This window comes from Mya arenaria, chromosome 14 (genome assembly GCF_026914265.1).
Source record: "Mya arenaria isolate MELC-2E11 chromosome 14, ASM2691426v1".
NCBI lineage: Eukaryota > Metazoa > Mollusca > Bivalvia > Myida > Myidae > Mya > Mya arenaria.
The window spans coordinates 25,826,231-25,841,595 of record NC_069135.1 but is presented as its reverse complement, the minus strand read 5'-3'; the positions used below and the strand labels follow the sequence as shown (position 1 = coordinate 25,841,595).

The following is a 15,365-nucleotide window of genomic DNA, read 5'->3' as shown; positions in this document are numbered from 1 at the left end:
CAGAGCTAATGCGATGGTAATGTGTACGTCGTATGTGCGTCCGTGCGGTCGTGCATTCGTGCGTCTGTAAACAATTGCTTGTGAACACGATACAGTCTTCAGTTTTGATTGTATCTCGATGAAACTTGTACAGTATTTAGATATCCATCAGTGCTCGGTTCCTTTGGAAAACCAGCCAGATCCGCCCATGCATGCCTAAATTATGAAAGTATAAAAAAAAATGTTATTTTAGCTAAATCTAATTTTAGCCAAGTCCACTTGAGCGAAGTCTATTTTTAGCCAAGTTTACATGTAAAGTCAAGTCTAGGGTTAAAGGGAGACAACTTGCTTTTTGGTTATGCAGTTGGTTTTGTGTACTACTCTCCCTTGTTCTTGTTGAAAGGCCAGGGCCATTTTTAGCTCTAATGGCCAAAGTGTCTGTCAGTCGCGCATCAATCTAAAACAATTGGTTATGAATGTTTGTTCAAATTATGCTCCTGGCGTCATTACTGGCCATGCCCCAGGTTCAACGGTTTGGTATACTTAAATTGGGAAATGTTCGAAAATCTTTTTTGTGCTTGCGCATCCATCTAATCACAATTGCTTTTAAATGTTTGTTCAAAATATACCCCTGGGGTCATTACTGGCCATCCCCCGGGGTTCACAGGTTTGGTAGACTTAAATTGGAAATGTTTGAAAATCCTTTTGTCTGAAACAGCTATGCAGACCCTTGCTATTTTGAATAAGGCATAATTTAGTGGTTCGCTACCATGGTTGTTCAAATTATGCCCTGGGTCAAAACTGGCATTGCCCCAGGGGTCACAAGTTTCCTAGATACTTATTAAGAAATATTTTCAAAATCTTCTTGTTTCAAACCACAAGGCTCATACCTTTGATATTTGTTGTGGAGCATCATATGATGACCGTCTAGCAAAACAGTTGAAATTATGTCCGTGGGGACAAAGCTGGCCCCACCCCTTTTGACATAATTTTATATTTTTAAAGCTACAGCAATGAAATTTGGACCATGTGTTCAGTTTTGCAAACAAGGATCAAATTTGTCCTCGAAGACCTTGACTTTGACCCTTTGACCAAATGTTTTGTTTTTAAAAGCTACAGAAATGATATTTTGACCATGAATACAGTTTTGAAAGCAAATATTTTTTCCTCAGGTGACCTTTACTTGGCACGTATTAAAATAGTTCATGCAACTAATCTACCATGGTTGTTCAAATTATGCCCTGGGTCAAAACTGGCATTGACCCTGGGGTCACAAGTTTCCTAGATACTTATTAAGAAATATTTTCAAAATCTTCTTGTTTCAAACCACAAGGCTCATACCTTTGATATTTGTTGTGGAGCATCATATGATGACCGTCTAGCAAAACAGTTGAAATTATGCCCCTGGGGACAAAGCTGGCCCCACCCCTTTTGACATAATTTTATATTTTTAAAGCTACAGCAATGAAATTTGGACCATGTGTTCAGTTTTGCAAACGAGCATCAAATTTGTCCTCGAAGACCTTGACTTTGACCCTTTGACCAAATGTTTTGTTTTTAAAAGCTACAGAAATGATATTTTGACCATGAATACAGTTTTGAAAGCAAATATTTTTTTCCTCAGATGACCTTTACTTGGCACATATTAAAATAGTTCATGCAACTAATCTGCTTTCAACACTTTCAGATGTTGAACGTGCAACGTTTTCAGCTAACCCAAACACAAAGCGTAAACTATATGTGTGTTGCCTATTACCAATACATACATGCTCTGGCTTGAAAATGACAACAAGAGCCATGCCAGTAAAGCATAGGTCCTTATGGGCCTCTTGTTCTTTTGTAGTTAAGGCACTTCATGGCCATCAGAAACTTGAAAAAAAGCAAACAATAATGACTGTGTCAGGTTCTATTAAAATAAACTGTATACATCAAAAGTACCTGCCTCATTTGAACAGTTTGTTCATAAGTAAAACCTAAAATACTAGCATCTAACCACGTTTGTTTTTGGAATACATTGCTGGTATCATTGAGGTGACGTGGCTTTCCGCGTTATACACTTACGACACTTATTCATTGTTACCCCCCCCCCCATCAAAGATGAACATAAAACATAGTTCATCATTTTGTTTAATTGAGTCGAGGTACATGTAGCTAGATGAATAATTCCTACTATGATATTTCTTTAGTTAAGCCCTTTGAGCTAAATTGCCAATAAAACAAAATTGTTTTTGTATAAATCGCTGAACTGCTTTTCTTTAAAATGTTTGTGTCTGTGTTTATTATACATCTAAAAATCTTTAACCACTTTCTATTGCAGGACAGTTTTTGAAAACTTTTACGTCACATGCGATGTAAGTATTGATGTCGACAGAGAACCAGGAACAAATATGACATTTGGGGAACTGGAAATTCCAGTAAAACAGCATATAAAGGGAAAAAATGTACTTTCGGATCTGATTTTCTAATTTTTACCAAACCCTGAAATTAGAAGCATTCATCCAACAAAGGGTTTCTTGAGGTAAGCTAACATTATCAGGGGTACCTGCATAATAAATTGACAGTGTAACGGTGTTATGCTTCGAGGACGGAGATTATTATTTTTATTATTATAGTTCCCATATTGTCTGAGCATCTGTTCGCTGTCCATTTCGATATTATCAACAATGATACAACTTAAATCATGAACGGTATAACACTTAAAATAGTTTTATTAGCGAAAAGTGCTTGTACGTCAGCTGACTATATAAGGATCACGATGCAATTTTAACTCTTCTGTTATTTAAAAAAAAACTGGAGGTATGGAATAGCCTTGATGTCGTCATCGAGACCGTCACAGCTGATATTTTGTACACATTTTGCCATAGACAATAGATAATGTAAAGCAATGCCTGGCTTTAATAAGTGTTGAGTTATGCCCCCTTTTCGACTCCCCTCTTCCGATACGTGTTGCCGTTCACTCTATGATTCTCTTGTTGTGTTAGATTATAATGGCCCACAAGGTCTTATTATACAGTGGTGTTTTGTTCATGATGCTGGTTTATTGATTTCAGTGGTGGTACAATATTAACAGTCAAGGGACAACATCTGAACAGTTCGAATGTTGGTACTGTATCCATAAGTAACGAAAAAGAGACACAGGTAGGCTAAAATAGTTTTATGTTTAGTACTTAGTGAAAAGGCCTGAAAGATTTTCCTAAATGTTTGTCTTTGATTGTTCTTCATTCATGAGCTTAAAATTACATACTTTAAAGGAAACAAACTTTGGTGCAAATAGCAACATAACAGTATGGTACAATGTCATGAAAATGCCACGGTTCTTTGCAGGATTTGTCTTCAGTATTTGACCTCAAAGTTAACCATTAAATAACAAAATATGCAACTCCTTATTGTGCTTTGAATGATGAGATTTGCTGTCTGGCGAATTAATATCAAAATCACCTAAGCGGGCTCACTGCAGAACATTCGTAAACGAGTACTATGGTTTACTCTTGGAGATATTTAAGATTTCATCACATATTTTCATGTCTATTTGTGTCGTTATGCTGTATGAACACAGGTGAGCTCCGAGCGAATCTATAAACAGTACTAACCGGAAAATAAGCTAGCATTCCAACCTCCATTCATATAGCATGGAAACATTTAACAGATGTTAAAGTTTTAATAATTGTTTATCATATCTGTAAATGTAAATGTATAGGAATGATTCCAGACAGATTTCCACTGGTCTTATTCACTGCAAATACAGTCTGAAATTGAAGACTGATTTCGAATGGTTATAATCAATACTACTCGTACAAAGGAAAATTCTGGAAATTTTAGCAAATGTAGCAAAATATTATGTTAATGCCTTTTATTATTTGATAGGAAAACTGCATAATAGATCCCAATTCGGCCGACCAAGTTCTCTGTAAAGTACCAAATGCCACAGTTGGTGTGAGGAATGCATTAGAAAGTAACACTCCCTCCAATAGCCAAAGGAAGAAAAGGTCATCACACTGCGATGGATGTGTAACAGTTGATATTCTTGTAAAACTGGACGGTGTTGAATCGCATTTTACCATTTCATATTATCATGATCCTTCCATCAACAAATTTGATGAAAATGTTCTGCTTTACCAAACAGATCAACAGTATTTGGAAATAAAGGTTTGTAGTTCACAATAGTTTTAGAATAATATTATTTAAACCTTTGTAAGTAATTTACTAGCACGGCTAAGGCTTTGTATGCAATTTGCTGAAACAGTTATAGCTCTGTACGCAATTTACAAGCACTGTTAAATAACATGGGACTTTAATACTAAGCTTTTCAAGCTATGTATGTCATTAACATTATCACGGCAAATGAAATTAACTTTAACAATTAACGAGTGTATGCACTAAACTGATAAAAGATGTGTATGCGATTAATTCGCTTTGCTTCTTATGCGATTTACTTGGATGTCTCGCATGCAAATAAGCATGTGCACAATTCTGTAACTACTTTTGTGATGGAGTTGAATGTTCATCAATATTATGTTTTGCTATTAGACAAGTTACACAATTATCCTATCTATGTTGTGTTAAAGGGCGAAAATCTTAACCTTGTTGCGGAGATGCATGACATCAACGTTACGATTGGATTAGGTGAATGTAATGTTGTGGAGCTCACAGGCACTTATATGCGATGCAAGGCCCCAAGTTTTCAACCACAGCCAGGGATACCAGGAGCTACTTTGCCCGAAGTCAATGTAAGAACTCTAGCATAACTTATTGCTAATAAGTAGAATTGGCCTTTTCTCGAAACGTACCATTAAAACTTAACAACTGACTTAGGGTAGTAGGATATCTGAAAGTTTAGTTATAGCGAATTAAGGTATCATATATAATAGAATTGACAACATTTTTTTTGTGATTATAAAAGCCTTATACCTTTGGCAGGCAGTTATGATAAAAGCTTCTGATCAGTTTTCTGCAACATGTTGAGATTATTTTCTTTCATTCACTGTAAAACATATTTTGCTAGTTATATTGCCGACGGTACTTGATTAGGACAGAGTAGTATCAAGTATCCAGGGTTTAGTGATGATCTGAACTTAATGATGTTAGTTCTTTCATTCCTTACATTATAGGTGACAATAGGAAACATACAAAGAACTGTTGGATACATTGAGTATCAAAAGAAGTTCGAGAACGTCCTTATCATAGCCGGAGCAGCAGCTGGAACTGCACTGTTTCTTCTTGTTTTGGGTAATAATTTTATAACTCACGCACAATATAATTTTTAAATATTATTGTTTTGTTGAGAGCATAAACCAAGTAAATTTGATTTGTAATTTTATTTAACCATAGTAGGCATTATGTGTTAATAATTGAAATAAATGCTCCTTTTAAGACTTATTTATCATAAAATACTTGAAACTTAATGAATAAATATTTAACACATACTTTATCAAAATATTCCTGTGCGTAAAGATGTTTTCAGGTACAAAATACAAATTACCATGTATGTATTTTCACTGATATTATTTTTATGTAATACTTCCAATGAAAGCATTCTTGGGTCTGATACATCCAGTGATATCATTTTGCCACCCTTCGAAGAAGGGGAGGAATATTGCTTTGCACATATCGGTTGGTCGGTATGTCGGTCGGCCCGCCTGTCTGTCGGAAGATTAAAGCTCGTCCGAGTGATAACTCGACAATTCCTGGACCTATGGTCATGAAACTTGACATGAAGGTTGGGCCCGAGATGACCCCTATTGATTGGAGTGATCATGGGGTCAAAGGTTAAGGTCACTCAAAAAGGTTGTCAAAGCTTACCTGAGTGATAACTCAACAATGCCTGGACCTATTGTCATCAGACTTAAAATGGTGGCTGGGCCTGACCAGTAAATGAACCCTATTGATTTTAGGGGTCATTGAATCAAAGGTTTAGGTCACAGTGACTTTGAATGCAAAAGGTTGTCCGATTGATAACTCGACAATGCCTGCACATATGGCCACCAGACTTGACTTGGAGGTTGGTCCTGACCAGTAGACACCTTTTTATTAAAGGGGTTATCGGGTCAAAGGTCAAGGTGTTGTCACAGTGACCTTGAACGCAAATAAAATTTGTCCGTATGATTACTCAACAATGCCTGCACAAATTGCCCTCAACCTTGACATTAAGGTTTGAGGCCTAGATGATCTCTATTGATTTTGAGGTCATAAAGTCAGAGGTCAAGGTCACAGTAACCTTGAACGAGAAAACTTGTCCGAATGATAATTAGACATTGGGTAGATTTTTGGGCCTCATATTTTACGTGGAGTTTGTGCATGACCAGTTGATGACCCCTATTGATTTTGGGACCTTCAACACAAAAAGCTTGTCTGAAGAATGCTATTGTGAATACCAGATGGAGAAACTTCAGACGCATTTATTTCTAGTAACAAGGTGTATATAAGGTACCCTCAGCTGACAACTCTTGATCATCCTGCAAGACAAGTTGTGTTTTTTAGACTTAGTGGTAATAAACTTACATAAATTGCCAAAAGGCTTTAAGATCTTGACTATTAACATATTACTAGTTTTTAGCTCCACTGGCCGAAGGCCATGGAGCTTATGTCGTCACAGATTGTCCGTCGTGAGTGCGTGCATGCGTGCGTGCGTGCGTGCGTGCGTGCGTGCGTAAACTTTTACTTTAAACGACATCTCCTCTGAAACTGATAAGCGGATTTTGACAAAACTTCACAGGAATGTTCCTTTGGTGGTCCTTTACCAAAATTGCTCAAATGGTTCCGGTCCATTGCACAATATGGCCGCCAGAGCTAAAAATAGCAAAATCTTTAAACGAAATCTCCTCTGAAACGGTTCGGCAGATTTTGATGAAACTTGACAGTAATGTTCCTTGGGTGGTCCTTTATTAAAATTGCTCAAATGGTTCTGGTCCATTGCACAATATGGCCGCCACAGCTAAAAATAGCAAAATCTTTAAACGACATCTCCTCTGAAACGGATAGGCAGATTTTGATGAAACTTGACAGAATTGTTCCTTGGGTGGTCCTTAACCAAAATTGCTCAAATGGTTCCGGTCCGCTGCACAACATGGCTGCCAGGGCAAAAAAATAGAAAAACCTTTAAAGAACATCTTCTCAGAAACCGATGATCAGATTTTGATGAAACTTAAGAGAAATGTTCCTTGGATGGTCCTTTATCAAATTTGCTTCAATGGTTTCGGTCCACTGCACAAGATGGCCCCCAGAGGTAAAAATAGAAAAACCTTTAAACGACTTCTCCTCAGAAACCGATGATCGTATTGCAATGAAACTTGACAGAAATGTTACTTGGGTAGTCCTTAACCAAAATAGCCCAAACAGTTCTGGTCTGCTGCACAACATGGGCACCAGAGCTAAGAATAGAAAAAAACCGTTAAACTACATCTTCTCAGAAACCGATTATCAGATTTTGATGAAACTTTACATAAATGTTCATCGGGATGCCCTTTAACCAAAATTGCCCAAATGGTTCCGGTCCGCTGCACAACATGGCTGCGAGAGTTAAAAATAGAAAAACCTTTAAGGACTTCTCGTCCGCAGTCTTCACGAAAAACATTTTAACCTACTAGCCAGTTGGACTAGCATAATGGCATATTTTACTAGTCCGAATGACAATCTAGTAGTCCGACTATTTTGCCACATTATAAAACTGTATGCGTGAGGTAAATACCTATTTCAATTGAGCAGCTTGCAGTTTGAGTAAACATTTCTTTATTATGATGCTCATGCAGTGATAGGGAGTGACATCCTTCTGTTGGGAATAGTGCTCCTTGTTTTTCAGAACCTATGGGTACTATGTAAAAACAAAAGGCATCTTGCTTGAATAGACTGTAATAATATCAACATGGTTAGAAAAGAAATGCCATGCTTTAATAGCTTTGATTACATTTTACTACTGAATTACCTCCCTTTAATAGAAAAAAAAATAATGTCTTAATTTTTCACGTATAGCATCTTTAAATAATTTTTAAACAATAATAATTTATGAGTAAACATATAAGCATAAAGTTCTCACAAAAAGATCAATTTAAAAACCTTACATTTATACATAGGAAAGTATATATAGACTGAACATTAATTTTCGTTTAAGTGACATTCTGAAAGTTTATGAAACAGCTATTTTTAGTAACTTAAATGGCCGAAAAGTGTAAGTGAAACACCAAGTCGATTCTATCTCGTCAGTTCTTGTTCAGGTTAGATATTTGCTTCATAATCTATTCAGATTAAATGTTAACCGATGATCAGATTTTGATGAAACTTGACAGAAATGTTCCTTGGGTGGGCATTAACCAAAATTTGTTAAATGGTTCCAGTCCACTGCACACCATGGCTGCCAGAGCTAAAAAATAAAAAAAAACTTTATACGACTTGTCGTCGAAACCGATGACCTTTTTTGATAAAACTTGACAGAAATGTTTGTTTGGTGCTCCTTTACTCAAATTGCCCAAATCATTTCGGTCCACTGCACAACATGGCAGCCAGAGCTATTAAAGTAAAAAAGATTTTTAAATAACTTCTCCTCAAAAATTGATGATTGTATTTCTATGAAACTTGACGAAAATGTTCGTTAGGTGGTCCTTTGCTTGAACCTTTTGGCCAGTGGAGCACAGGCACTGATGTGCCTCTTGTTTTATAACTCATACTGGTCATTAAAACTTACATCATATTTACTGGTTCCCTGCTTCTAGAAGGATACATGTTTATCTGCATATATCAGTCATCATAAGAACATGATTAAAAATTGTACCTTTTATCTTCACACTTTGGTCATAATCGTAAAACTGCCTCAGAGGCATGCAATGTCAATGAAAAATCAGCTGTCATTTAGGTCCAAGCATAATTCATTCAATACTCCAAATATAACATGACCCTCAGGGGGGCACAATGTTTGACAAACAAATCTTGTTCTTTCTCTCTTTCATGCAATAATAGTAGTATGTGTCTTTATATTTATCTGATGTTTCCAGTGATAACATTTGTTGTCTGATACCAGTGATAGTATTCTTTGTCTAATACTTCCAATTTGTATTATCCTTCCAGTGAAAACATTAATTGTCTAATACTTCAAATGAAAACATTCTTTGTCTGATACTTCCAGTGATTATTTCATGTTTTCTGGCAGTAATAACATTTATCTGATACTTCCAGTAAAATAATTAATTTAAGCATTCTTCGTCTGATGCATCCTGTGTATTATTTTCTGTTTTTTTTCAGTGATAACAATTGTTTGTTTCCTTACAGTGGTAGCGTTCTTTGTCTGCAAGTATCGGAAGGTGGGATCCAAAGCGAAAGCCCTGGAGAAACAACTAAACGACCTTGAATTGGAAATCAAACATGTTGCAAAAGAAGGTCAGTTAGAGCGATTAGTACATAAAGAATGAATTATACTGATAAGGGAAACATTTTTTTATGCTTTAATTATACAATGAGGAAAGGATCTCAAGTTGATCAACTAATTAAGGCGAATCCTAGAATAAGATGTAATAGCTGAATTAGTTTGAATATCATTTCCCAAACTATTTCAGAGTTCCTTGACATGCAGACCTCCATGTCGACAGTTAACCGTAACCTTATAGAGCAAGGATTCCCCTACCACTCCTATCAACAGTACGCGTGTAATGCCATGTTCGCTACCGACTATCTGATGTCAGATCCTGTAGTAAGTAGTTACAAGGTACGCATGCTTTCTAACCCTTTCCCACCTTGTATATCAATCACAGCATTACTTGTACATCATTGAATACACTTATCGATTTGAAACACAAAGGCCATTTGTTCATAATTCTAAGTTTACTTAAGTTGATGGTTTTAACTTAATATTTCACATGAGTTTAGAACAACCTGGCCAATGGCTCTTAGCAATAATTTTGCTTAAATCGGATTACGTCCGACCTCGTTAAACAACTACTTCGTTTAACAAACATATATATTGATTCGAAGCCTAACATATATATTGATTCGAAGCCTACTTGCCTTTGTTTTGTCCAGGTTATCATGTGGCTCGTAAATCTTTCCATTCGTTTAACAGTTTTTGAATATTTATATCAGGATTGTTAAGCATAATGTGAATGGTAATGATGCAAAGCTGCCTAAAATAGAATATTTATAACATGGAAACCAATAAAATGATGTAAGATCATTGAATTTACAAATGCATGTGGACCTGGATTCAACTTTTTTGTTAAAGCCCTTTTATATATCTATGAACAGCGTATTTGATTATGAAGAATAAAGTAAGAAATAACTGGCTTGGTTATGTCTCTTAAATGCTCTTTGAATCTTTTGTCTGATAGTGAAAATTGTCGACAAAAAAAATGTGTTCGAAAGGAGACTGGTATAACATAAGATTATAATGTTGACATGTTCCTCTGCAGTGATGACAATTACAATTACAATTATGTATTATAAATTTTGTTTTATGAAACCCTTAAAAAGTATCTTTTTGGTGTGCAGCAGTGCACATAGCTCCCTTTTACAAACTAACACTTTTAAGGTGTAATTCCTGCCGCCATCTCTTTTATCTTTCTGTTTATAAAGTTGATGTCATTTTTTATCTTAACGCATTGAAATGTTTTTCAGAATTTTATACTTTATTATGCCCCCCTTCGAAGAAGAGGGGTATATTGCTTTGCACAGGCATGTCGGTCGGTCGGTCCGTGGTAGACCAAAGCTTGTCCGAGTGATAACTCAACAATTCCTAGACGCATGGTCACCAAACTTCACATGAAGGTTGGGCCTGACCAGTAGATGACCCCTATTGATTTTGGGGGTCATCGGGTCAAAGGTCAAGGTCACAGTGACCTTAAATGTTAAAATAATTATAAAGCTTGTCCGAGTGATAACTCAACCATGCCTGCACCCATGGCCCTCAAACTTGACTTGGAGGTTGGGCCTGACCAGTAGATGACCCCTATTATTTTTGGGGGTCATCAGACCAAAGGTCAAGGTCACAGTGACCTTGAATGGTAAAAAATTGTCCGAGTGATAACGTGACAATGCCTGCACCCATGGCCCTCAAACTTGACTTGGAGGTTGGGCCTGACCAGTAGATGACCCCTATTGTTTTTGGGGGTCATTGGGCCAAAGGTCAAGGTCACAGTGACCTTGAATGGTAAAAGGTTGTCCGATTGATAACTCAACAATTCCTGCACCCATGGCCCTCAAACTTGTCTTGGAGAATTGGCCTAACCAGGAGATGACCCCTATGGTTTTTTGGGGTCATCTGGCCAAAGGTTAAGGTCACAGTGACCTGGAATGGTAAAAGGTTGTCCGAGTGATAACTCGATAATGCCTGCACCCATGGCCCTCAAATTTGACTTGGAGGTTGGGCCTGGCCAGAAGATGGTCCCTATTGATTTAAGGGGTCATTGGGCCAAAGGTCAAGGTCACAGTGACCTGGAATGGTAAAAGGTTATCCGAGTGATAACTTGACAATGGCTGCACCCATGGCCCTCAAACTTGATTTGTAGGTTGAACCCGGCCAGAAGATTGTCCCTATTAATTTTAGGGGTCATTGGGCCAAAGGTCAAGGTCACAGTGACCTTGAATGATAAAAGGTTGTCCAAGTGATAACTCAACATTGCCTGCACCCATGGCCCTCAAACTTGACATGGAGGTTGGGCCTGACCAGTAGATGACCCCTATTGATTTTAGGGGTCAAAGGTCAAGGTCACAGTGACCTTGAAAGCAAACTCGACAATTCTTGGACCTATGGTCATCAAACTTGACATGAAGGTTGGGCCTGCCCAGTAGATGACCCCTATCGACTTTGGGGGTCATCAGGCCAAGGTCAATGTCACAGTAACCTTTAACGCAAAAAAGTTAACAAATCTTCCCCCACTGATATCTCAACAATGCCTGAACCTATGATCATTAAACTTGACATGGATGTTAAGCCTGACCCGTTGATTCATAGAGCCAAAGGTCAAGGTCACAGTGATCTTGAATGGTAAAAGGTTGTCCGAGTGATAACTCAACAATGCCTGAACCCATGGCCTTCACACTTGACTTGGAGTTGCATCTGACTTGTAGATGACCCCTTATGATTTAAGGGGTCATCGGGTCAAATTTCAAGGTCACAGTGACCTTGAACGAAAAAAACTTGTCTTGTGATAACTTGACAATGCCTGCACCCATGGCCCTCAAACTTGACATTTAGGTTTCTGGTGACCAGCTGCTGACTCTGGATTTTTGAGTTCATAGAGTCAAAGGTCATGACAGTCATAACACACTTTATCCTCACACTTTAATGGTCATAATCTTAAAACAGCAACAAATCAGCTGTCATTTCAGTCCATGCATATTTCATTCAATTGCCCATATAATCCTGACAACATGGCACTCAGGGGGGCATAATGTTTGACAAACATCTCTTGTTTTACATTTGATTACATCCAAACATTTACTAATGTGTCTTTAAACATTGATGGTAATATGGCCATATTTTGTACAGGTAATGCTCAAAGTAACCACTTCCTTATGCCATGTTTCATCAAGTATTATTGTATTGTTTGTTGAATGTTTCAAAGATGTTAAATGGTACTTATATACAATAAAATAAGTGATATTATATGGGGAAAATGCATTTCTAAACTGTTTATGCTCAATTTTGATAGCATGTTGGTTCCATGAATCAATTTTTGACACAAGCAATGGTATGGTATAGTCTTTGTTTTGTACTGACTTTAAATGCCTCTTCGATTGCTGCAAGCCACATTGTCAGACATCACTCAGGAATGTTAGAACTATCAAAATCTGGTGATGCAAAATGTAGATTGATTTTCATTTTTTCAGCAAGTTGAATTTGATAATTGTTATGTGACTGTTTCCCTGCTTGCATTATTCTTGGATATATGTGAATGTCGACTTATCTGTTTCTTTGGTTTGTTTTTTGTCGAGTAAAAACAGGTTAGAATCAATTATTGGCATAACGTTTGGTGTCGCTATTGCGACTTTGACTAAGACTTTGATTTTGCAATAGCTCATGCATCATTGACGATACTATCATAAAACCTTTTAAGACATTTACCTAGTTCAAATTCCCATATGCAATTCCCATTTTTCAACATATTTGTTGAATTAATCCCTATGTTGTTTGACTGAGTAAAGAAGACGAGCATGGAGGGTTTGCTTGCGGTGTTCTTGTTGGATACTGGACTCAGTGGCTCCAAATATTTTTCTCTTGTAGTGTGTGTTATGTTTTGGATTGTCTGCCTTTTGAAGAAAGCATGACGAGTTATTGTCATAGCCTTGGTGTAGTTATCACTGGAATCTACGTCATCAGCGCATTTGTTGTGTGGAAGAACTTAAAACATCAACCTGTAACATCTTAAAAACAGTTTATGAGTTTTAAATGAAACTTGGTAAATATATAGCCAGAGGCAATACACTCATGTAGCAAGACCTTTAACTCTTGTTTTACTAATTTTCAAAATAAAACAGACATAAATTGAACCTTGGCTTCCACTCTGTAACTTTCTTATGTAAAGTATGAAACTACATCTTTATCATTCTATATTTCATATTGTCTATTTAATTTGCTGGCTCTTGTATCAGTTTGACTATGATTTATATGTGCGTTTGTCTATGTGATAAAAAAACTTTGATTGAATGAACAAATATTTCTGGGAAACCTCGGGCTTCTGATAAGCTTTTTGTTTGATCTCTCAGCTTAGATCTCATTAACATTATGTACATGTACTTTTATCAATTTATAGGTCCTAACATTTAATGTTGATATATGTGCTATTGTTAATGTACTAAAAGTTAAAGTGTCTCTAAATACCGAGAAGCAGTAAATTATCTGTTAATTTAATTAAGGTAAATTCAAGAGTTCCACAAGCTCATAAATAGTTAGTTACTACAATATTTCACAATGCATGCATAGTTGACACTTAATAAGTAGGATTCTTATTTTTGTAAATGTATAAGTAACAATAACATAAATATAACATCTTATCAAATACCATTTTGCTATGATGTGTACGTAAGTATTCATGTTACCATTACTAATATAACTTTATAAGATTATTTGAAAGATCAAAAATAATCTGATATCCAACTCAATGACAGCTGATGTTAAATAGTTATTTCTCACCTTTACAGATGTCTGATGAACTGCGGGCTCGAGCAAGGACGGGAATGGAACGTTTCCAAGGTCTACTTGAGAACAAGTTCTTCCTCATTTCCCTAATAACGACCATGGAGAAACAGAAACACTTCTTTATCAAGGAAAAGTATGTTATATCGATACGATTATTAATGTATGTTGTCGGAGATTGAGTAACAGATACTGAATGCACGTATTGCCCGAGTTTTTGAAATTGTACAGTTATGTATAACTTTAGCCGCAAGGGTAGTAGGTGTAGTCACTGTTTTGTACTATATATATTGTAGTTACAATAGGTAGCGTGCCTATAATTTATAAGACTATTGATGTAATGTATATGCACGCTGCTTAATGCATGTTTAGAACTCTCTGCCTTAAAGTAACCATTCGAATATGGGAGTTCATGGATAATGAAACCAGATCAAAACACTCTCAAATATTGTACAAGTAGAGTATGCGACACTGTATTGATTGTGATGTTATTTCAAAAATAATGTTCACAGAGTGATTACAGTAATATTGGATGTCATAACAATGAGTGGAAATGTAATTTTCTGTGATTACAAGCCAAATGAATATACATGTAATACCAAAATCGCTTATTGTACGTTTTGGTTTGAATCTTATCTTACAATGGGAACATTCTATCGGCTTTAAAGGCCACAGTTCTGGTTTCTGCCCAAGAAATGGACTTGATAGTATTTCATATCAGCGTTCAGCTATCGTCACAATCAAACTAAATTAATTAAGAATAAACATATCTATTCATCAATGTTGATGTCCAGTAAAGATATTGAAACTTTTCATTAATTAAAATGAAAAATATTGCTCTTTTTTGGAAAAGTTAACTATATTTCAATAATTTGCAAAATCCATAGGAAAGTGTAATGATTAAGCTATCTTAAAATACATATGGTGTAATTGGGAATTATGACGTAAGTGGAAAAATATGATGTTAGCCGGATATATGATGTAAACGGGAAACAATATGTTAGCGGAAAATATTATGCATTCTGGAAATATGATGTTACGAGAGCGATTTAACACCGGGAAATGGTGTTTTTTATATAGTATGTATGCACTGTGCTGTTTGTGGAGTTTTGTGCTGTTCTTCCATGTTTCTTGTTTGTGATTTTTTTTGTTTTTGTGTTCTATGTCTTTGGCGTTTACCCAGTGTCATTAAACCGGGTTTATGTTTAAACCTTTTGCTACTGAGCTTGTTTCTGTAGCTTTTCACATAAGTATTAATCGGGAAAGATGATGT

General features: G+C 36.3%; 1 protein-coding gene across 1 annotated transcript in view; it reads left to right on the top strand.

The window, feature by feature from the left end:
* The window catches only part of LOC128215949 (plexin-B2-like), a 66,097-nt gene that overhangs the window by 39,157 nt on the left and 11,575 nt on the right, over positions 1-15,365 (top strand). Inside the window, 8 exon segments of the mRNA XM_052922549.1 lie at positions 2,447-2,497; positions 3,030-3,117; positions 3,844-4,125; positions 4,545-4,706; positions 5,088-5,205; positions 9,235-9,342; positions 9,519-9,667; positions 14,098-14,228. Coding sequence (XP_052778509.1) covers positions 2,447-2,497; positions 3,030-3,117; positions 3,844-4,125; positions 4,545-4,706; positions 5,088-5,205; positions 9,235-9,342; positions 9,519-9,667; positions 14,098-14,228 — 1,089 coding nt within the window.